This window comes from Nelumbo lutea, chromosome 2 (genome assembly GCF_056320005.1).
Source record: "Nelumbo lutea isolate HS-2025 chromosome 2, American lotus-T2T, whole genome shotgun sequence".
Classification (NCBI taxonomy): domain Eukaryota; kingdom Viridiplantae; phylum Streptophyta; class Magnoliopsida; order Proteales; family Nelumbonaceae; genus Nelumbo; species Nelumbo lutea.
In genome coordinates, this window is record NC_142685.1 from 21,091,802 (window position 1) to 21,113,712 (window position 21,911).

Here is a 21,911-nt window from a genome sequence, read left to right on the forward strand (position 1 = left end):
AGAGATGTCTCCACTATGGTTCTGTAAATTAAGGAAATCACAACAACATGGTTAGTATTCTCATTTTCAAAAATAAAAGTATTCCTAACCTTCCAAATCTCCCACAAAGTTATAGCTATTTGAACCATTAGGCTATTGTTTAAATTAACAAGGTCCTTTATGATTTGGGAGAACCAACTCCCAAAGTTTGAGGGGATAGAATCTTTTGAATGTTTGACTCTACAACCTACTCCAAGCCAGATACATCTAGCTTTGTCACACAAGAGCAGTACATGGACAATGGATTTTTCCTCTTGATTATATCTCAGGCAAATTGTTGAGTCAAGAATTTTCCTATTGGCTAAGTTCTTCCTAATTGGGATGCCATTATAGCAGCATTTCCAAAGAAAATTCAGGATTTTAGGTTCCATAAGGATTTTTCACAAAATAGTTCCACAAATCTTTATCCCTTACATATTCATCCCTTTCTAGATCACTAGAACCCAAACTTTGACTAGCTACAGAGTAGGCTAACCTTACTACGATGGATCATGAACCTATATCAGTTCATACACCCACAGGTTTGTTACTAGATCAATACTTAGAATTTTTTCCTCTTCTATTGGAGTAAAAAACCTCCCAATCTTCTCTACATCCCACCATCTTTCTTCTTGGTTTATAAACTCCCTCACTCGTAGATTACTTTGTATTGGCCTAGGACCCATTGGTTTAAAACCTTCGAGGCCTAGAATCAAAGGGTCCTTCCAAACATCAACCCTTTCCCCTGTATTGACTTTCCACATAATTCCTTTTTATAGCAATTTTCTACCCTCCATAATGCTTCAAGAAAATGGCATCTAGGGAAATATTTTGCTTTTAGAAGGTGATCCCATAAATTGCTTGTATCCACACTTAGCTTCTAAGCTAATTTTTCCAATAAGGCAGCATTGAAGAGGTGGGGATCCTTGAATCCCATCCCCCCACTAAGCTTTGACCTACAAATTTGGGTCCAATGTATCCATCTTATTTTATTTCTTCCATCATAGTCCCCCCACCACAACTTTCTTTTACACTTTACAATCTCCTCATAGACTTTGTTGGGTATCAAGAAACAAGACATGCAATGGTTTGGCATAGCAGTGAGAACTGCTTTTATGAGAACATCATTTCCTGCTTGAGACAATAAGGTCCCTCTCCAACTCTTGGCCTTATTTTCAACTCTCTTAGCGAGGTAATTGAACAAATGGATTTTTTTTCCTCCCTATATTAGGGTAGGTTCCCAAATATAAGGAGGGGCTATATACCTTTTTGAATCTAAGAGAGTTAGCCAAAATCTTTTGACGTATAGGGTGCATTTTCTTACTAAAAAAGATTTCAAACTTTTCAAAGTTCACTTGTTGTGCCGATGCGTTTCCATAGATTTCCAAAGCCTCCAACATCTTATTTCCTTCACTAACATAGATTTCCAAAGATTTCAAACTTTTCAAAATTCACTTATGTCCCGACCCCTTTGAGGCCAAACTTATTTTCAGGGAGTACCATTTACCAAGATTTGGTAAGATATAGATTTAACACATAACATAACCCAATTGACCCATTTGTCTCCAAACCCCTACTTTTGCAAAGTTCTTTGAAGGAAGTCCCCCATTTTACCTTGTTTAGGCTTTGCTCATGTCCATTTTTACAGCCATGAATCCATTTTTTGCCTTAGTTTTGTTTATGTAATGCATAACATCATGGGTTATGATGATATTGCCAGTAATGGATCTTTCAGAAATGAAGGCACTCTGATTTAAGGAGATATGACTTTGTAAAGTAGAGGTTTGAGCCTATTTTCCATGATTTTTAAAATAATTTTGTAAACTATACTGCACAAGCTAATAGGCCTAAACTGGGTAGCCCTCTTAGGGTTCTTCACTTTTGGGATCAAGGTTATAAAGGTGGAGTTGAGGCCTCTACTATGGATTCCATTTGAGAAAAACTTTTTAACCTCTTGTAACCCCTTCCCTTACTACCTCCCAAAACTTTTGAAAGAAAAAGTTAGGAAAGCCATCTAGCCCTAGAGCTTTTTTCGAGGCCATCTGGAACAATGCTTCCTTTATTTCCTCTTTTGTGACATCTTTTTGGAATTCTTCATTATCTTCCTTAGATAATTTCCCTTCCAAGAAATCCATGACTGAATCTATTTTTGAAGGATTTGAGGAAAAAAAAAATCTTGAAAGTGCTATACTAAGACATTACTAACTTGGTCCTCTCAGTTGAAGTTTAAGGCTCTCAATTTGATCATGTACCTTCCTAAATTCCTCTTTAATCCACTCCCTAAGGTCTCTTGTCAGAATTGAGCACTTCCTCGAGATCCAAATCTAATCTAAGCTTTTCTCCCAACTTTCCTTAATCAAGTCCCCATATTTTTTATGTAACAACCAGATTTCTTCAAATCTGAAAGGTTTCTTTAGTTTTTTTCCCATGGGTTATGTATTTATGCAAATTTGGGAGGTGATTCAAACCATTGAGATCTCATTTTTCTCTTTCTCAGATCTTAGATCTCATATCTCTCTTTCTCTCTAATCTCTCCATAGTTCCTCTCTTAGATCTTAGTGACCTCAGACCTGAGGTCGTGTCTTAGTCCCTCTCTCATTTCTCAATCTCTTTTTTCTTCTCTGTTAATAATCTTAAAAATAATTAAATAACTTTTTATTAAACCACAAACCGCTATCCAAGTCGAACAGTTTAGCGGTTTGATTGTTCGAGTCAATAGTTCTCTGACCAATTCAATGTTTTTTTTTTTCAAAAAAAAGGTCCAATGTAAAAATGAACTTGGGTACACAGCCGATTCCTGAGTTAAATGGTTTGACCTTCCAATCCAATTTTTAAAACAATGAGTTTAGGCATATAGCTCATGAAAGGTTTCCTTGATCAAAAGTTTTTGCGACTTGCAAGGTAAATGTTGGATTTGGTGCTAACCAACAAAATGACTCATATTTTGGGGAAAAAGAAAAAAAAAATGAAGGGAGCATTTGTTTTTGCTTTTGAACTTTCAAAAGACAAATTGAAAACATTTTTTCAATTGTTATGCCAAAATGTCAAACTTGACTTTTTTTTATGAGAAGATATCAAGACTTTGATTTTTTTATTTAAGCTTTTATTTCAAAATTAAGTTTGGTAACATTTTACAAGTGTTTCCAGGCTTACCAAACTAGGTCAAACCTAAGGGGGCTTGGGATTGATCCATTCAAAGTTTCAGACCAGACGCTTGAACGGCTAACCCAGACAACAGTGGTCAAACTTGGAATTAGGCACGAAGTTATACTCTATATCTCATTATTTAGCATATGCAACGGGGGTACGTGGGTAGCCCATCCCCCACAATGTTTTTAAAACTGATTGGAATCAGAATTGCTTTGGCCATCAGTTTTGTAGAAGAGAGGGGCAACTTGAAATGAAGATGATGCAATATGCAAATTTCCACGTCATGAGTTCGGATCTGCTCCTCAAAGAGCACACCTCACACCTACCTCACAATATGTTTAGTCATGCATCTGGAACATCTCCATACTTGAAAATATTTATTCATAGGAGGATGTTTCCAATGCATGGCTGAAATGTGTTGTGAAGTCAATGTGAGGCACACTATGTGAGGAGCAGATTCGAACTCCAACATCATGTATTATTTGGCAAAGTGGCAATCGTGTCCCAGCTTGCTTCTGATCTCCAAGATCGTGCTAATGAAGAAATACCCCAGGAGTCCATTGAAGGTTAAGGATTATTATTTGTTTCCCTTTCCCTCTAGTTCTAAACCTATCGATTATTCTTGAAACGAATATACATTAATTTTCTTTTAGGTTGTGTTTTGTTTTTTCATTAAAAATTTTCCATCAACTTCTCTCTTATTTTCTCTCAAGCCATTCATATGCTTATTTTTTCATGGTTTTTTGTTCTTGACTTCCTTTTTAAGGTAGGGGATGATGTTGGATCATGCAATGATTCAATAAATTATTATACATATAATTAATATGATATGATAAATGGAATTATTATGGGCTTGATGAGAAAAGTTCTCTATTAGTTGGATCATCAATTAATTGTGGATAATTAATCAAGATTTTCCACACGGTTTGATCATCATTGAAGATAATGCATGGGTGAAACTGATATACCATGAAGCTGAAATAGGGTAGCCCAGTATCCAATGGCCAACCTCTTCAGCCGCAGATCAATCAAATGGTGGTCACATGCAAATATGGCTGGACATTTAAGAATTAATTAAGACTTAAAACTATAAGGTTAGAAACCTAGACCGTCAAGGGAGCATGTAGGGCTGGGGTCGGGCTTATATATTTTAGACCAATGTGTATGTAAGGGCAACCCCTAATCATAGGTGCTATGCCTGACCTAAGTCCAGTCCCCTACAGTGAGATGCCATTTGGCAAATCAACATGAAGACATTTTGGGAGAATGATGGTTCAGTTTAGGGTCAGAATTTATAGGTCTAAAGTATTATTAGGGTAGGTGCCAGTTCGGAATTGATTCAATTTACGGGCGAGCGTTGGTGCCTGGAATGTGGGTTGTTGACATTTTGAATGTTTATAGCTCTGCAGTGGAAATCAGAAATCTATGTTGGGCCTCTTCGTACTTTTCCACATTTTTTTAAGCCAAGACAAATTTCTTCCTATAACTATTTTATAAGTAGTTTTTAGTGTCATTATTTTATCTACAACATCTTCCAACCCTATTATTTGTTTTTTGGTCAAACAAGAGACAAGTTCTTGACAAAAATATACCCAAAGAGATTAATAATATGATTAGAAAGTAGAAAGTAGAGTAAATAATTAACTTAAATGATTAAGTAACAAAAAATTGTTTAATATTTCTAAAATAGATTGCAAACTTATAAAATTAATTAATTAATTAATTTAGCTTAAAATAATTTAAATTAAAAAAAAACAAAAGGAAGACATTTTGAATAAAAACTAATAACAATTACTAAACATTTAATACAAATGTTAGAAAACAAACTTCATAATGCAGGGAAAATCATCTATTTTACAAGAAAGCCCTCATATCAAGAGAGCTTAGTCTTTAGACACATGGCATTTTATTCTTTCAAAAATCAATATCTAATAATTGGGTACTTTCCACTTTCAAATGAAAACTTACTTCCTTAAACATGTCTTTCCACTCTAAAAAAGTTCTCAAAAAAGTGTTAATTTAGACAAATGGCCACCTACACAAAAAAAAAAAATAAAAAAATAATATCCACTTCAAGTTGATCTTAGACACATGGCTATTTATAAGAAAAGTATCCATTCTTAATAATGGCGGTGTTTGGAACCATGGGAGTTTATTGAAAAAACGTTGTCACATAGGTGTCACTTCAGCATTTTCCTCATTATGTGGATCCATATGCATAAAGACTTGCAAAAGATAGCCTTGATTTATGTGCACGCCTATCGTTGGGGAAAGATTCATTTTAGCGCTTCCCCCAACAGATAGGCATTTATTCATTGTTTTGCTAATATGGTGCCTAATGGCGCCTAGTGGTACCTAAGTGTCAATAAACGAGTTCATTATTACTTTTCTCGGTTTTGCAAACAAATCTACGATTCCAAACACATACAATATGTAACTTATATTAATCTTTATAATTCAATTTTCTATTCCAAATAAAAGATTCATAAATACTTTTTAACAAACTTGATTTAATAAGGAATTCAAATTAGATATAATTCTCAAAGTGATATAATTATCAAATAAAATAAAAAATAAAATGGTAAATTTATATATAAAACCCGGCGCAACATTCCATATGCAAAGCATAGCCAGGCTCGGCCCATGATCCCAATGTTCCACAAATCCACTAAGAGACCTTATTGGTTACAACCAAACAATTTGGTACCTGCAAAAATGCAAATGGGGTGAGAGAGGCTCCAACTTTCAACCTCAGGATAACTCAGAAGCTATGAGACCTACGCACCACCACCCCATTGTGATCTCATGGAAGTAATGTTCCCAAGTTGTTTGTCACCTACAACTGAAAATATATATATATATATATATATTAAAACAAGGAAGTCTAGAAAATTTCTTTTTTTTTGAAGTTTTGAATTTTTTAATCAATGTCATTTTTGAAACTACCAATTAGAAATTCTACATTCCGTAAAAAAATCTTCCTAAAATCTCTATCTTCCACACATTTCAATAACCTAAATAATCTAATATCCTAAAATTTCTCCTAAAATTTCTCCCCCACTTTTTATCTATATCTATCTAAAGAAAGTTTGAATTAAAAATTATTTAAATATTCTAACAAAATTATATAATAAATTTAAAATATTTATTAAAAAGACAAAAAATAATTATAATCGATTTAATAATATTCATATTATTATTAATTATATATTTATGCAAAATTCATTACAAAATTATGTACAAATAATAAAAATCTAACATTAAAAATGAAATCATATTTAAATATTTCAATAACTAAATATCTTAAATAAAAAAATATTAAAATTAATATTTTAAATCAGTTTGTAATATATTTTAAATAGTTATTGAATAACGTTTAATTGCAATAAATAGATTAAGATTTTCAATATTTAGTTAAATAACTAAATATTTTAAATAATGAAATATTTAACATAACTAGATTTTAAATAGTTAAAATAACAAAATTATGTATTAATAGTACTATAATTTTATGGATTATTAAATTCAATAAGTAATTAATATTTTAAAATTTAAATAATGATATTATTTCAATAAAGGAATAATATTTTAAATAACTAATTTCATTTATACCAATTAATAATTCAAGAAAATAAATTTCAAAAAATTATTGTTCATTAATAATAATTTTAAAAACTTAATCTATATTTATATATACTAAAATTAATATTTATTGTATTTTAGTAATTATTTATTGTTTTTTGTCATAAATATATTTTCAATAATTATGTACAAATCTATTTTGTTTTTTTATTTAAAAGAAAATTTTCAATAATTATTGGAGTTTAAACTACAGTTATTTAGCTTTTTGAATTTAATTTATTGTGTATTTTTGCTATAAATTTTTAATAATTATTGGAAATTAAACTATTGTTCACGGGCAGGTTGGTTCAGTTCAGTTGTAGGTTGTTGGGCCAACCAAATTGACTTGGTCAGGTTGGGGAGTTGTCACTCAAGTTATATCAGTTTGGTCAATTTTTAGTTTGATTGGTTGGTTCAAAAGGTTTAAACTTAAAAAATTAAATTTAAAAATTAAGTTTAAATTTTAAATTAATTATATTGACATTATTAAAAAATATAAATTTAAAAATTAAATTTATGATAAAAATATTTTAGCCTAAGAAATATTAGAATTTTCCACTTTCTCGTATTAAAAAAATATATTTAAAATATAAAATATTAATATATATCTATAGTTGTGTAGTTCAATTTTAGTCAATTTATAAATGGCCAAAGTGAAATTGATCAAACCCAATTGGGTTGGAAAATTGTTAAACCAAAGCCAATTGAAAATACTAGAAATCGGGTTGGACAGTTTCATTAGTTTGATTAGGAATGGCAACGAGGTGGGGCGGGGATGAGAAGCCTCTCCCCATCCCCGTCCCCACGAAAAATCCCCATCCACATCTTTGTCCCCATCCACACTAACCGGGGGGGGGGGGGGGACAAAGTTATCCCATCCCCGTCTCAACGATTATGTTTTCATTTTTTATTTTATTTAAAAAATAAACTTAAAATAATTAAAATTTACAATCTTACTAAAAAAGATTCAAACATATTCAACTATATTTTAAAAAATATTAACATAATATATATATATATATATATATATAAAAACATATGCATATATATACATATATATTAGCGAGGATCCCATGGGGTGGGGATTAGGGTCCCTACAAAGCAGAGAGTGTTCTTGCCCCCGGCCAATGGGGATGAAAATTTCCCCATCTCCGTCCCTGTCTCCCTACGGGGGAAAATCATCTCCATTCTTGTTTCATTCAGAACAGATCCCTATGGGGGCTAGGGAAATGGGAAAAATTGCCATCCCTAAGTTTGTTAAACAACCCTATCTAAAATTAATTATTGCTATTTTTGTATCATAAAAAAATTATTAAAAATAGTATATAAAATATAAATGATTATTAATTATTATATAAAATAATTGTGTAATCTTATATGTTTCTATTGTTTAACTTTAACTTAACAAATACCGTATTTCCTGTATAATATAAAAAAACCTCATAAAAAAATTAAAAACCGACTTTGGTGCTCTCTAGTTTCTAAAATACAACAGCAGCGCATTGTTCTCTTGGAGTAGCACCACCCACTCACAAAAAATTTTTACTTGATTAGAATCTTCGAAGCAAGCAGATTCTCATCAGACGATAGAAATAGTTTCCCTCGTATAATAATCAATAATGGTCCCCTTCCCTTCAGGCTTCAACTCTAATTAATCTGGCCGTTAAAAGAGAAACCTTTTCTGTGAAATTTCAAATTTGTTACTCTATCTAATCGTATGGGGTTTGAAATTCCAAACGATACAAGAATTAAGTCCACGTTCTAGTTTGAAATTCCAACCAATAACTACCCTTAACTGCCACGACTAGCACGTTTAAACTTTAAAAACGGCTTCTGGTTTATCCTTGGTACACTTCTTTGAGGAAGAGTAGTCTTTCTCAGAAGGTTAGAGCCCCCTCGATCCATTCATCAACATTGAGCTTTATTTCTCGATCGGAACCAGTACTGCTCCGACCTTCTGAGGAGAAACGACGAGAGAAACACCTTCCATGGCTTCTCTCTTGCGTCTTTTCTGCGCTTTATCCATTGCCGCAGCCACTCTGATCAATTTTGTTGTTATTGTCACAGCCACTGAATTTAAAGTTGGTGAAACTCTGGGCTGGCGACTACCCATCAACGACACTCAAGTTTATAGCCAGTGGGCTGCAAACAACAGATTCCGCGTTGGAGATTCTCTCTGTAAGTTGGTCATTGTTTTGCTTTTATTAATTGTTTGCAAATTTAAAGTTAACACAGGCAGCAATTAATGGCGGAGTTTCTTTCATCTCTCTCTCTCTCTCTATGTATTTGATACAGTATTTTGAATTTGTTTTACAGATTTCGAGTACGAGGAGGATTCAGTTCTCGTAGTGGACAAATGGGGGTACTATCACTGCAATACTAGCAAGCCAATCGTTTCCTACAACAATGGGAAAACGGTGATCAAGCTCGACAGGCCTGGGCCATTCTACTTCATCAGTGGGGCGCCGGATCACTGCAAGGATGGACAGAGATTGGTCGTCAACGTGCTGGCTCTCCGCCCATCTCCGCCATCCCCACCGTCTGCCGCCCTTCCACCCCAATCTCATGCGGCTGACTCACCATCACCATCACCACTTGCAAGCTCATCATCAGGATTCTCTGTCGCTCTTACATCCATTCCCATAGTTGTGGCCCTCACAGCCAGTATCTCGTCCTTGGCTTGGGTTATTGCACCATACCCTCCTCACCTTAATTAATATATGTTGATCGAACAATATTCTATATTCTGATTAGTTCCATGGTTTTTTTTTTATATATATATAATATATGTTGATCGAACGTATATTGGTTTGTTATATATATGCTTGGTTAAATTACTACTTCGAGTCAATACTCAAGAGTAGCTAGCGTTATTAATTCATTGAGAATATAGTGGGATTCTGTCGGTGATAATAGGCCCTTCTTGATTCTAGATATTACTATTACATCATTATCCTGGTTTCCTGCATTTACAAACTTGCCACGTCAACTTTTGTGTAGAAACAATAGTGAATCATGTTTGTTTTGCATGGGGTGATCATTAATTTGAAGCAACAGATCTCCTCGGGTGAAAAGGGAAAATGTAGGAAAAAAAAGGGAAACCCAGTTACTACATTTCAATTCCTTAATTTGAAAGAATTGGCAATAAACACCAATTCTTGAGCTTGGACAATTGCGTACCTATGGTTGGGGACGTCAATTTGTTGAAGAAAAGACCCACCAACTAAACTATAAGAAACACCAAACCCTCCTAGACTGGGTTTGGGTTGGACCTCTCCGATCAAAATCAATTTCAATTGGTTGATTAAATTGGACCGGTCCAGACTCCAGACTCAATAATGGTCTAAAAAATACTTATTGGATTGGCTTGGACCTGATCCATTTGTAACGGATTTATATCGGAATGGGTTGGGTTGAGCCAATATAGAATATATTGAAACAAGACAAGAGTAGGGGTGTTATGGACCAGGTTTGGATCGTACACACAATCTGAATTGAAACCAATTTGAACAAATTGAACGTACGGTAAAAAAAGACATTAAATTGGACCAGTCCAATAAAAAATATTTATGGTATTGGGTTAGGACTGATCGGACCGGATTGGATTGGACCAGTATCCGATTCGATCCATTAACAACCCTACACGGACTGTTCTACTAAATCATGATCTGGCCAGTCACCAGTGGCCATGTTTGGACCCATTTGCAATCCTCAATCATCATCATCATTCCACATGACTGACTACCACACTCATGGTATACCTAGTGGTTATCTGATCTCTTCATAATGGTGAAGACCTGCTGATACAGACTCTATCTACTAAATTATGATCTGGCCAGTGGCCATGTTCCTCAATCATCATTCAAGCCAGTGGCAAGTGACCATGTCCCAACCGTATAGGATCTGCTATTTGAATCTTGTTGGCCAGGTTCTCCAAATTCTAAATGGGTTTTCAGTCCAGCGCAATGGGTTAAGATTATATTCGTGACAGAAAGGTTAGGCTCATAGGTTGTTTCTATTGTTTGTGACGTTGAAGAGAGTTTCACATGTTCCGCAGAAAACCAGAGAAGTGGTTTTGAATGCTAGTGAAGGCCTTGTTAGAGGCAATGGCTTTTGGAGCTGATGAATTCTTGATTTATTCAACTTGGGGAACCGAGTTTAATTTTCTCAAAAATAGAAATAGAAAATGAGAGCTTGATGACTTCAAAACAGATGAAACCGAAAAAAAATACCACACCAGAAAACAGAGGATATCTTATGTTATTTCGATGAGTTAAGAACACCTTATTTTTCTTTTCACCAATCTGAGGCAACTGGCTAAGATGAATTGAATAGAAAATTGAAGAAACCAGCAAACGTTATTGAAAGAAAGAAAAAAAAAGGCATACTGCCATTGCTGTGACTCTTCAATCAGTAGAAAGCCGTCCCAAGCCACAATCAAAAGTTATTTCTATCACTCTTTCGCACTCCCCTTTTTATTCAATAAACGCTTTGATGTTCACTGCAAGTAAACAACGATCTGTCCCTCTTGAAACCTGAGTTCAAATCAATGTCCAAAATATAGCTAGAAAATGAAAAAAAAAAAACAGAGTATTTTGATCTGTAACAGTTGCGTGAAATAGTGGGAAATGCTGAGACCTCACATTCTCACCCTTGTTTTAATCGATGCTTCATGGCGGAAGCAAACCACCGAAAGCATGAATTCACCTTCAATCAAATCAAACCAGTGACAGCCAGGCAGAAGAATGTATATTTTGAAAATTTAATAGACGGTAAAGGTCATTTTTGACAATTTCGTTTCTTTTCGTGGGGCTACACCACACAACGGGGCATTTTCGAGGGCATTTTCGTCATTTTATCTATGAAGTTTACTTCAAACTTCTTCAAGGTCTTCTCCTCGTCTTCTCACCAAGAAAAAACCCTGGCCCAGGGTCCTGCAACTCAGAAGTCAGAACTCGATTTTCAGCAATAATGGCGACCTCGGAGAATAGCGGAGGAGCGACCCTCAGGCACGCCTTTGGGAACGTGCTCACCTTCTTCATTCTCCTTCTGATCGGAGTGCTCGCATTCTCGATCCGCCTTTTCTCTGTAAGTTGAGCTTATGATCATTTATATTTCAGTGTATTCATGGATCCGGTTGTCAATTTCTTGTCAACTTTGGGTTTTTGGATCTCATATTTTTCGAATTAGTTTTGTTTTGAATGAGTTATCTTGCATTGAAGTCTTACAGCTCAGTCGAATGGCTTGTACAGGTTATAAAGTATGAAAGTGTAATCCACGAATTTGATCCTTATTTCAATTACAGGGTTACACAGGTTCGATTCTTTCTTAATTTCTGTATTGGTGCAAAATTTGGTTTCTAAGGATATGATATTGTCGTGACTCGACAATGTGGTGCATAATTTGGCACTTCGGTTTTGCTGAATTATGATGTTAGCTCATTGTGACATGTCAGATTCAATAATTGGTGTAGATGTTGATTCCGGTCGTGGATAATGAGTGTCGAGAGTCCTCTTAAACTGCCCTGACAAGAAATTTACGAGTGGGTTAAGTTTACATGACCGGATGTTTTAGAATCTAAAACATTAGTTGGACTATGATAGAATTTAGGGAGTGCAGATGTAGTAAATGCATTAAAAACTTAGAAATGTTTCATTGATGGGAAATGGTTCTTCATAAAACAACTACTTTGCAATCATTTTGATCACCCCTCAATGCCAGACAATAGAGAAATGCTTGAGAGTAACAAAGGGTCTCTAGAATGGTGAGGTGTACAATGAATATTGGTGGGTCACATAATTGTTTCTAAGGCTTAAATTGTGACAGCAGACTGCTATAAACAAAGCAGCTCTAAAGAAGCATTAGCGTTTGAGTGGCATGGAAAATGGGAAATCCGGTTAGGTTACTTAGGTTAAGTATAGGTTTTGAGGTTCCGCTACATGAACAACAAATAACTCTTGGTGCAGTCCATAAGTGTCAAAACAAGGGCTGTACACAGGTTTGGTTGAATGTTGCGGTGCTGTCATGAGAAGGTACCATACAGAGTTCAGAAACAAGGTTGGGGTTCATCTAGGATTCTAAACAATGGATTTATTGCTAAAGAAGGGGAAATAAAGTGGTTGAACTGAGAAAGTATATTAATAATACCATGAATCGTAGGGACAAAGAAACCTTTGTAAGGTTGATGTGGTTCCAACTCACCTGGGATGGAATCCTACCTTCATGGCCCCCTCATCTCCAATTTCTCCTAGCAATGAAAAAAAAAAAGAAAACCTTTGTATACTCTTCTTCTTGAATTGCAAAATCTATGCAATCTTCTGTTACTATCTTACCAATTTCTATTAAAGAAAAAATTATAAATTTGAATTTTCTAATTAGGATGCCTGATATCATCTTATTATGTAGTCATGCTGTTAATGTCAGTGGAATACTTCTTTTGAGAGATGTAGATGCTACAGTAAGCCTGGGTTTTTTTTTTTTTCTTTTTTTCGAATTCATAGGCTACACAATGGGGGTAGCCCATCTCCCAAACCCATAACCCCTCTCTGCAACTGTGGTGGCAGAGGGATTTGATCCTGAGTTTCCACTACAACCAGCTAGAGATCCCACCAACTGAGCCACCATCAGTTGGTTCAGTAAGCCTGAGCTGAGATGTGGATGTTGTTAGTCCCTGTTTATCCTAAAATGGAATTGTGTCTATTCTTTTTTTATCAATAACAGAATTATTTCATTAATGAAAAATGAAAGATAAGTACAAGGGCAGGGGGAGATAAACTCTCTTAACTCCCCCCAAAAAATAAAAGATTACAAATAGGCCCAGAACAGCTGATTTCTTCCCACCCCTTGTTTGGCTAGTGCATCTGTAAAGGAATTGGCACACCTCTTTCCCCATTGTAATCTCACTGTCTTATCCCGAGTCAACCACTTGAATACTCTTTTTTCATTCAGGTAGCTCCACATGCTACTCTCCTTTTGTAGCCATTCTATTACTAACTTCGAGTCTCCCTCAATAATTAACCTCCTTAAGTTAAGCTCCTTAGCCTTTTTAGCACCTTCCAAGACTGCCAAAACTTCAGATCGAAGAGAGGGGTGTCCTTCCCCGACTGGGCCTGAAAACATAGCAATAATCGCACGCACTTCATTCCTAAAGACCCCTCCAATGCCTGAAGGGCCAGGGTTTCCTTCACTGCTACCATCGAAGTTCAGCTTTATAAAGCCGAGAGCTGGAAGATCCCACATTGGTTGAGGGACAATCTTGTCAGGAGCTGAACAGGCCACTTCTTTCCAATTGTTCAACAGAGCTGATGTGGATATTCTTCAAATAACTTCAGAGACTTCACCCATTGTATTACCCTTATCGTAATTACTTCAATTATTGCCTCTCTGGACCTTTCCTTATCAACAAATGTTCTTTGATTTCTTTCCTCCCAAATTGTCCAGCATACAGCAACCCTTGTACATCTCCACAAAGCCCTCCCCCTCTTCTTTGTTACAACTACCAGCAATAGGACCAAAGAGGCTTTGAACATCTGGTGGAGGAATCCAACTACAACCAAACAAAGAGAGAAACCATTCCCAAATAAAAGAAACAAATGGGCAAGAAATTAATAAGTGAAAGCAGGACTCACCATCAGCTTTACAAAGAACACATCAGTTAGGAGATAAGCACCAAAAAGGCTTCTTTCTTTGAAGGAGATAACCAGTGTTAATCCTTCCCAAGAAGGCTTCCCAACAAAAAGCCCCAGTCCTAGGTGGAATCGGTTTACCCATACTTCTTTAACTGGAAAGGTTTTCCCAACACTACCGATAGGCACCATTAAAGCTTTGAAGAAGGAAGCACAGGAAAAAATACTGGAAGAAGAGGCACCATTAAAGCTTTGAAGAAGGAAGCAAAGGAAAAAATACTGGAAGAAGAGGGAATCCAAATGCGTGAGCCCGACTTTGAAGGGTCCAAGCAAACTCTTTGTAAGATATGAAGAAGAGACAAAAGTCTGTTTAGATCTGAATCCCTGGTTCCCTTTCTGAAAGGAAGGTGGAAACCGGTTCATTTTTGTAATCAGACAAGGCCAAGAGAGAGGGAAAGCAATCTTTCAAGGATAAGTCTCCCACCCACAAGTGTTCCCAGAGCAAACTGGTCAACATGTAAGCATGACTTCCAGGGTCTGCTAACACAGTGCAATTTTTGAAGTTGGCAGCTGCTGGTTGTATATTATGATTAGATCATATCCCCAAAGCTGTAAACTATGAAAAGACAACCCCTCCCCCAAAAGGAGCTGTCTGTTCTTTGTTTTCTATCTTTTCTTTCCTTTTTTTTTTTTTGCATGTTTACTTAGGAAGTGGCTAGAATGGTTGTTTATTTTTGTTTAGGAAGTATAGTGCATGTTTTGATTGATTCTATTATCTTATTTGTTTCTAGACCAGTTAGTAACTGATGGCCATGCTCATTGATTTCAGTATCTCACAAAGAATGGAATATATGATTTCTGGAACTGGTTTGATGATCGAACCTGGTAATGGCTATTATCATTGTTTGTTAACTTATTCTTTTTAGATTGTTGCTACTTTCCTAAACCAAAATAAAAATAGAGAAAGTTAATTCTCTATCCAACTAGGATAGTTCAGTAAACTCTCAGCACTAATTTTCCTTATTTCTGAAGTTATGTCCACTGAGGCTTACTAAATCTAGTATTCCTACAAAGGTTAAAGACTGGGAAAATCACTAAATATCACAACTTTGATTATAGAAGGGGACTCAAAAGTATTGGTGTGCTGGATGAGAAATAACAGCATGGGAATTTGGTACTATAAAAGCACCATGAGGGTGTCTAAATCTAGTATTCCTACAAAGGTTAAAGACTGGGAAAATCACTAAATATCACAACTTTGATTATAGAAGGGGACTCAAAAGTAGTGGTGTGCTGGATGAGAAATAACAGCAAAGACGAGAGACTTAAAATATTCATGGGTTCACAGATCAGAAAATGGCTGTACTGATACCTTGGCCAAAGAGGGTGTCAATGGGAATCAACCATTCTGGGGGCTTTTTGATGATGTACAAATGGGGGACAGCCGGACAGGGTACACACCCTATTTGTGATAGTGGTCACCTCTAGTACAAACTCTATTTGTATTATACTGTTGCTTGATAGTTTTGTCAATCAAATAAGAATAGAAAGAATAATATTTCTTCATATTCTTTCCCTTGCTTTATTTTAATTGAAACCCAGCTTCCTAGAATCATGTTTAGGGGTGATCATTTCTAGCCAACCCAGCCCAAAATATATTTTATATATTCTATGTATGCATATGTGTGTTATTTTATATTTACATAAAGATTTATGCCAGATAAAATAAAATATCATATACATTTAATATAATGTATTTAAAGTCATAGACCCAGAAGCCTAGACCATGATCACCCCTAGCCATGTGGCTAGAAATCTAAATGGATAAATAATTTATTGACTAAATATGAAAAATGAAAATAAAAAATAAAAATGCATTTTTTTGAAAGAGGTTAATTATGAATGTTCATTATTCAAAACTTTCAACCACTCCATGTGCACGAACTGTACAAAGGGAAAATACAACCTTACATCTCAGGATTTACAAAAAGATTTATTTTGACAAAAAAAGCATCATATGATTTCCTATAAAACACCCTATGCATACCCACCCAAGAAATGATTCTGGCCTTAAATTTAGCTAACAATCCATCTTCTGCCTCATATTTGTTTTCAAAAATCCTTGAATTCCTCTCAATCCAGATGGTTCAAAAAATGTACCTAATATATCTGTTGTGTATAAAAGTAAAAATACAAAGGAAATAAAAAAATGCTTCATCTTTAATGGATCTCTCCTCAGTAATAATAACATTTGATAGGAAAAATCTTTGGGTGTCTAAATGCCATTTTAGAAGTAGGTAGAGAAGTTGATACCAAGAGTACCTAGTGGGTAGAATTAAAAAAAAAAAAAAATCCCCTCACCCTTCCAAAAGAAAAGGAAAAATATATTGTTTAGAAGGTTTGAAGTGATTCTAAATGTAATACTCATCTTATTTATCTTATTTATCGTAAGGTATCCTCTTGGTCGTGTGATTGGTGGAACTGTGTATCCTGGACTGACATTGACAGCTGGTTCCATATGGTGGTAGGTATTTGAGATTTATTGCCTTATTATTTCTTGAGAGTTTATTAAATAGTTTTTCTTTGATCGTTGCTACCAGATTTATCCTACTCTTCTGTGTACTTAGTATTTGTGAATCAGTATTCCAGATGGCTAGTGTTTTAGACAATTACTTTCTGATGGCAGGTTACTGAACTCGTTGAACATTCCTCTATCCGTGGAAACAGTATGTGTATTTACTGCTCCTATTTTCTCAGCTAATGCCGCTTGGGCGACTTACCTTCTGACAAAGGTTTGCCTTCAGCTGAAATTTATTCTTGTCATGGATTCATTAGTCATGTATGCATTATGCAGTGATATGTTCTGTCTCCATTCTTAAATCTTAACAGGAAGTGAGAGGTACTGGTGCTGGATTGACAGCAGCAGCTCTATTAGCTATGGTAATTTCTATGACCACTTTTCAATTTATTATTATAATTTTTTCTGGGTTTGTTGAATTTTTTTCAGAGAGGGATCTCACCTGTTCTAAACCATGATTTTTTTTTTATTTGAGAGAAGAAATAGTTATGGAGAAAAAATATAAAATTCAAAATTGTGGGGTAGCTTTTACTAAGCTCCCAGCCTCATGTCAATTGTTTTTTATTAAAAAATTAGTGCTTGGGTTTCTTTGTAGCATGTAGGCTGGGAAATATTTTCTTTTTTCCTTTTGATATTGGATTTACATTTTTGCAGTTCCAGGTTTCCATCTCATATGAAATAGAAACAAGTATGTGGTTGGTTGTCCAAATCTGCACACTGACGAAAATGCAAAAATGTAACTGGGTTAGTTCAGACTTCAGAGTTTTGGGTAGTTAACCAAAAAAAAAAAAAGTTGCTTGTCAGATTCTCTATTTTGTGTAGCTTGAATTTTCATTTACATTGAAAATGAGCTGAACCTACCAAAGAATGTGGACTCATCTCTAATTATAGACTTGTGCAAATGTTAAACTAAATATGTAATCTTGGATATCTCTTTGATCTGTCTATTAATTTGATGGTCAAATAAGTTATTTTTATATAAGATGTTGCAAATAGCTGACATATTATAATTTCTATAGTAAAGTCCAGAATTTTTTTAGTAATGCTGAATATTCTTTTAATTTATTACTTTATTCTATCTTTCTTTCTTTATGTTTCCTCATTAGAGACCCTAGAAATGCAAAGTTGGAAGATTTGAGCTTCCCCCTCATTGTCTTTGTTAACCTTAAATATGAATTATATTCTTTTGTTCTATAAGGCCTATTGCTGGTTAGAAAATGCATTTCCAGCTAAGCAGCTTGAAGAATTGTAGGAGAACAAGTGTCTAGAACTCCACAACTATAGTAGCCTAGGTTCTGTAGGTGGAAACCTGGAGAAACCTCCTTTATGTTTCCACAAAAATAACAAAGGCTCTCAAAGAACAAAAAGCCTGAAGGAAAATTTCATTCAAGTTGAAGTTGGTATTGGGGCTATGGGCTTCAATACCCCTTAAGTTGGATTATTTCTTGCAAATGCATGGTCCTGAAGGTTAACCATCGTGAGTATTGTTTGATGCCTGTTAACTGTTTGGGTTCCATGTGTCATAGACTCATGGAGTAGTAGAACTATTGTGAAGCCAGTGATGTGGAAATCTTTTATGAGGGATGATTGTTATTGTAGTTGGTTCTCATTGCTATCTTTTGTAGCATATTGGGAAGAGCGGTTGAGTTTCCAAGAACTTATGAAACAGGGATTTGGTTTCCAAGAACAAAAGAAACACTGAATTTCAGATTTTCCATATCACTGCAGGAACGAATCATCTACAGATTGATCAAACTCTGAGTACACAAAAACTTGTTTGGGGTATGAAAGTGATCCATTGTAGACATGCTATCAAGAGAAAAGAAGTCAACAAAGGGTCTCCATATCAACCACCACCCTGGACAACTACAGATGGCAGGAGGACCATGGCCTCCTAGATTCATGTTGAGAAAGGGCAAATAGTCTAGCAATTAATCTGAATTGCTCATCCAGATAAGTTCATAGAACTGAAAATAAAGAGACAGTTGCAGAAGCTAGGGTTTCAAGAGAGAGGAAGAAGAGGAGAAGAAGAAGAAGAAGAAGAGGAAGAAAAGGGCAAGTGTCGAGAGGTGTGTGTTATTCACTGTTCACACCCTCAAAAGATTACTTTATAATTTGAGAAAATAATAATTACAAGAAGGCCCCTATCTGGGTGCCTAAATACTGAGAGTATAAGAAAGGAGAAAAAGACCAAAAACACCCCTGTCTAGGGGTGGCAATGAGCCGAGCTTTTGACGAGCTCTCGAGCCCAATTTATAGGCTCAATTAATAAATGAGCCGAGCTCAAGCCTAATAGAGCTCAGCTCGTGAGGCTCGCAAGCCGAGCTCGAATATATATATATATATATAATAAAATTATTGTTGTCAATTGTTTATGTTTATGTATTTAGGTTTAGTACCATAAGGGTACTGATGTAATTTCCTCTTGGATTACTGTTCGGCTGTACTAGTATAAATAATAATAGATCATTCTTTCGCCCCCTAAGTTCAATAGGGGCTTTCAGTCCTCTCGGCTCTCCTCTCCTCTCTCCCTCTCTTCTCTCCTCTTGTCTATCACTTGCTCTTGCTCAACATGGTATCAGAGCAAGTTCGTCCAAGCCTGAAAACAAATTAGTTGAGGTCATTCTCCAATGCTGAGTAGATTGCCTCTTCATCTCCTAGAAGTTGTATCCCTGATGCTCGACTTCAAGAAGGAAGAAGGTGTCGGCCTGACTGTTCAGCTTCCTAGCGCAGAAAAGAGTTCTGGTACAGAGTCTTTTCGTATTCCAGCCCATATGCTGTTTTCATTGATTGCTCAGCTGTAGAGAGGCTATCACCTGTTGTACGAAGAGGAGGTTCTGGTTTGCAGAGAGGCTGGAGTTCAAGAAGGTACTGTCCATCTGCTGTTCGGGTGCCCTGGTATTCAACTGAAACTGTTTTTTGTTGTTCTTTCTTCTTGAATCCTTCGATGGATTGTTGATGCCCTAAAATTCGAATGTGGTATTCTCCTCTGGTGTGTCACTACTATTCGGCTACATTGTTGATGGACTGAAGTTTTTTTCCTTGACTGTTCTTGCTGTTCGGCTACATTATTGATCTCAGTGACTGTTCAGCTACCCTGAAGTTGGTGTCAGCCGATTAGGTGTATGGTGAACTATCACCTTGTGTTTCTCTTCTACTAAGGAGTTGTATGAAAACTGCAAAACCGTAGGTCATACAGACCTGGTTATGTACTGCATTGCAGTGTTTGTATGTTTGTTCATTGGATTCCTACAAAAATTGTAGATCATACAGACTAGTCCAAGTGCTGCAGCAACAGTGCTTGTTCTTGGCTCTCTGTGAAACAGCAGGTCAGAAGTACCTAGTTGTATGCTGAAATAGCAAGTGCTTCTTCTTTTGTGGACTGAAGGACATAAGATCCCTTTTTCTGTAACAGCTCTATGAGGCAGTGTGCCTTGGGTGTTGTGTGTTCTTAAACCTGAAATCATGAATAGTGAAGATTCAGCCACATCTGGAATCTCCACGATGTTGAATGGAATGAGTGGGGGTGGTGACCTATCCTTCCCTATGGCTGTTGTTCCTCTTGATGGATTAAATTACCTAGAGTGGTCAAGAGGGATCAAGTTATACATCACTAAGAGGGAAGATAGGCTACATTAATGGGAGGATAAAAGAACCATCCTCCGGGAGTGCTGAATATGATAGATGGAATCAAGAGAACAATATTGTTATGTCCTGGCTCTTGGTTTCCATGCAGCCTCAAATCAGGAGGAATTTCATGTGGGCTGAAACTGCGAATGAAATCTGGGAACAAGCAAAGTCTACATATTCATAATTGAGACACTATGCCAAAATTTATCAACTGCAGGCAACATCTTCTACTTGTAGACAGGGGGAGAGGTGTTTATCGGCCTATTACTCTGACTTAACATCTGCCTAGGAGTTGGATCACTACCAGAGTGTGGATTGGAAATGTGATGAAAATGCTAAGAAGTACAAACAGATTGTCTCCCAGCAAAGGGTGTTTGCATTCTTACATGGTCTGAATCCTATGTATGAATCTATCAGAGTTCAGATTCTCAGCTCTAAGGATCTCCCTTCTGTTTAGGAAGTCTATGCTCTTGTACAATCTGAAGAAAGCAAGAGAAATTTGATGAACAACTCTGGTGGGGATGTTGTTGTGTTAGTTGCAAAAGGGGGTGTATCTACTGGTGGGGGATCTTCTTCCCGGAAAGGAGATCTCCAGAAAGAAACAGAAGATAAGGAAAAATTGTGGTGCACTCATTGCCAGAAACCCCGACACACCAAAGATACCTGTTGGGATCTTCATGGGAAACCAAAATGGGCTCAAGATCTGACTAAGAAGCAAAGTTCAGAGGTGAATAAGAAGTACGAGCAACAAAATACAAAGAAACATCACATGGCTAACATGGCTACTCGGGAGCATCAGCCTACCATTTCTACTGTGACTCAGACACATCTCACTGGACCTGACCCGAGGGAGGACATTATGAATTCCTTCCGTGACCATTTAGAGCTCTATGGTAGAACAATTCGTCAAATGGATACTCCTCCCTCAACCTCATTTGCATCTACGTCAGGTAACCCTGCCACTGCTTTCCATGTTGCTTCTCACACCCATGACTCTCCATGGATCATTGATTCTGGAGCATCTAAACATATGACTGGTACGTCCTCTTACTTTCAAACCTATCACCCTCTTTCTGGAAGAGACAAGGTGAGACAAGCCGATGGATCATACTCTTCCATAGCTGGTCAAGGAACCCTCTCTCTTCCTCTTGGCCTTACCCTCTCTGATGTTCTTCATGTCCCAAACTTTCCCATTAATTTGTTCTCTGTTAGTAGTGTTACTAATTCCTTAAATTTCCCAGTGACTTTTTTCCCTTCTCATTGTGTGATTCAGGATCTGGCATCGGGGA

The 21,911-nt window shown here is 36.1% G+C and overlaps 1 protein-coding gene and 1 pseudogene across 2 annotated transcripts in view; both read left to right on the forward strand.

Annotated features, from left to right (window-relative positions):
• Positions 1-8,633: 8,633 nt before the first annotated feature.
• Positions 8,634-9,629, forward strand: LOC148869070 (mavicyanin-like). Its single transcript, XM_088971873.1, has 2 exons — positions 8,634-8,967; positions 9,106-9,629. Exons 1-2 carry the CDS (start codon positions 8,778-8,780, stop codon positions 9,504-9,506), a joined length of 591 nt encoding a protein of 196 aa, XP_088827999.1. The 5' UTR covers positions 8,634-8,777; the 3' UTR covers positions 9,507-9,629.
• Positions 9,630-11,680: 2,051 nt separating this feature from the next.
• The window catches only part of LOC148869071 (dolichyl-diphosphooligosaccharide--protein glycosyltransferase subunit STT3A-like), a 30,913-nt pseudogene continuing 20,682 nt past the window's right edge, over positions 11,681-21,911 (forward strand). The window contains exons 1-6 of the transcript XR_016107257.1: positions 11,681-11,877; positions 12,042-12,104; positions 15,244-15,299; positions 16,867-16,938; positions 17,101-17,206; positions 17,304-17,354. The product of XR_016107257.1 is annotated as a dolichyl-diphosphooligosaccharide--protein glycosyltransferase subunit STT3A-like (transcript). The remainder of the gene's footprint in view (positions 11,878-12,041; positions 12,105-15,243; positions 15,300-16,866; positions 16,939-17,100; positions 17,207-17,303; positions 17,355-21,911) is intronic.

What these genes read in the sequence shown, in the direction of transcription:
- LOC148869070 (XM_088971873.1), top strand. Translation starts at nt 8,778, where the DNA reads ATGGCTTCTCTCTTGCGTCTTTTCTGCGCTTTATCCATTGCCGCAGCC. An exon ending in CCGCGTTGGAGATTCTCTCT is followed by an intron (nt 8,968 to 9,105) that starts GTAAGTTGGTCA and finishes TTTGTTTTACAG; the next exon opens with ATTTCGAGTACGAGGAGGAT.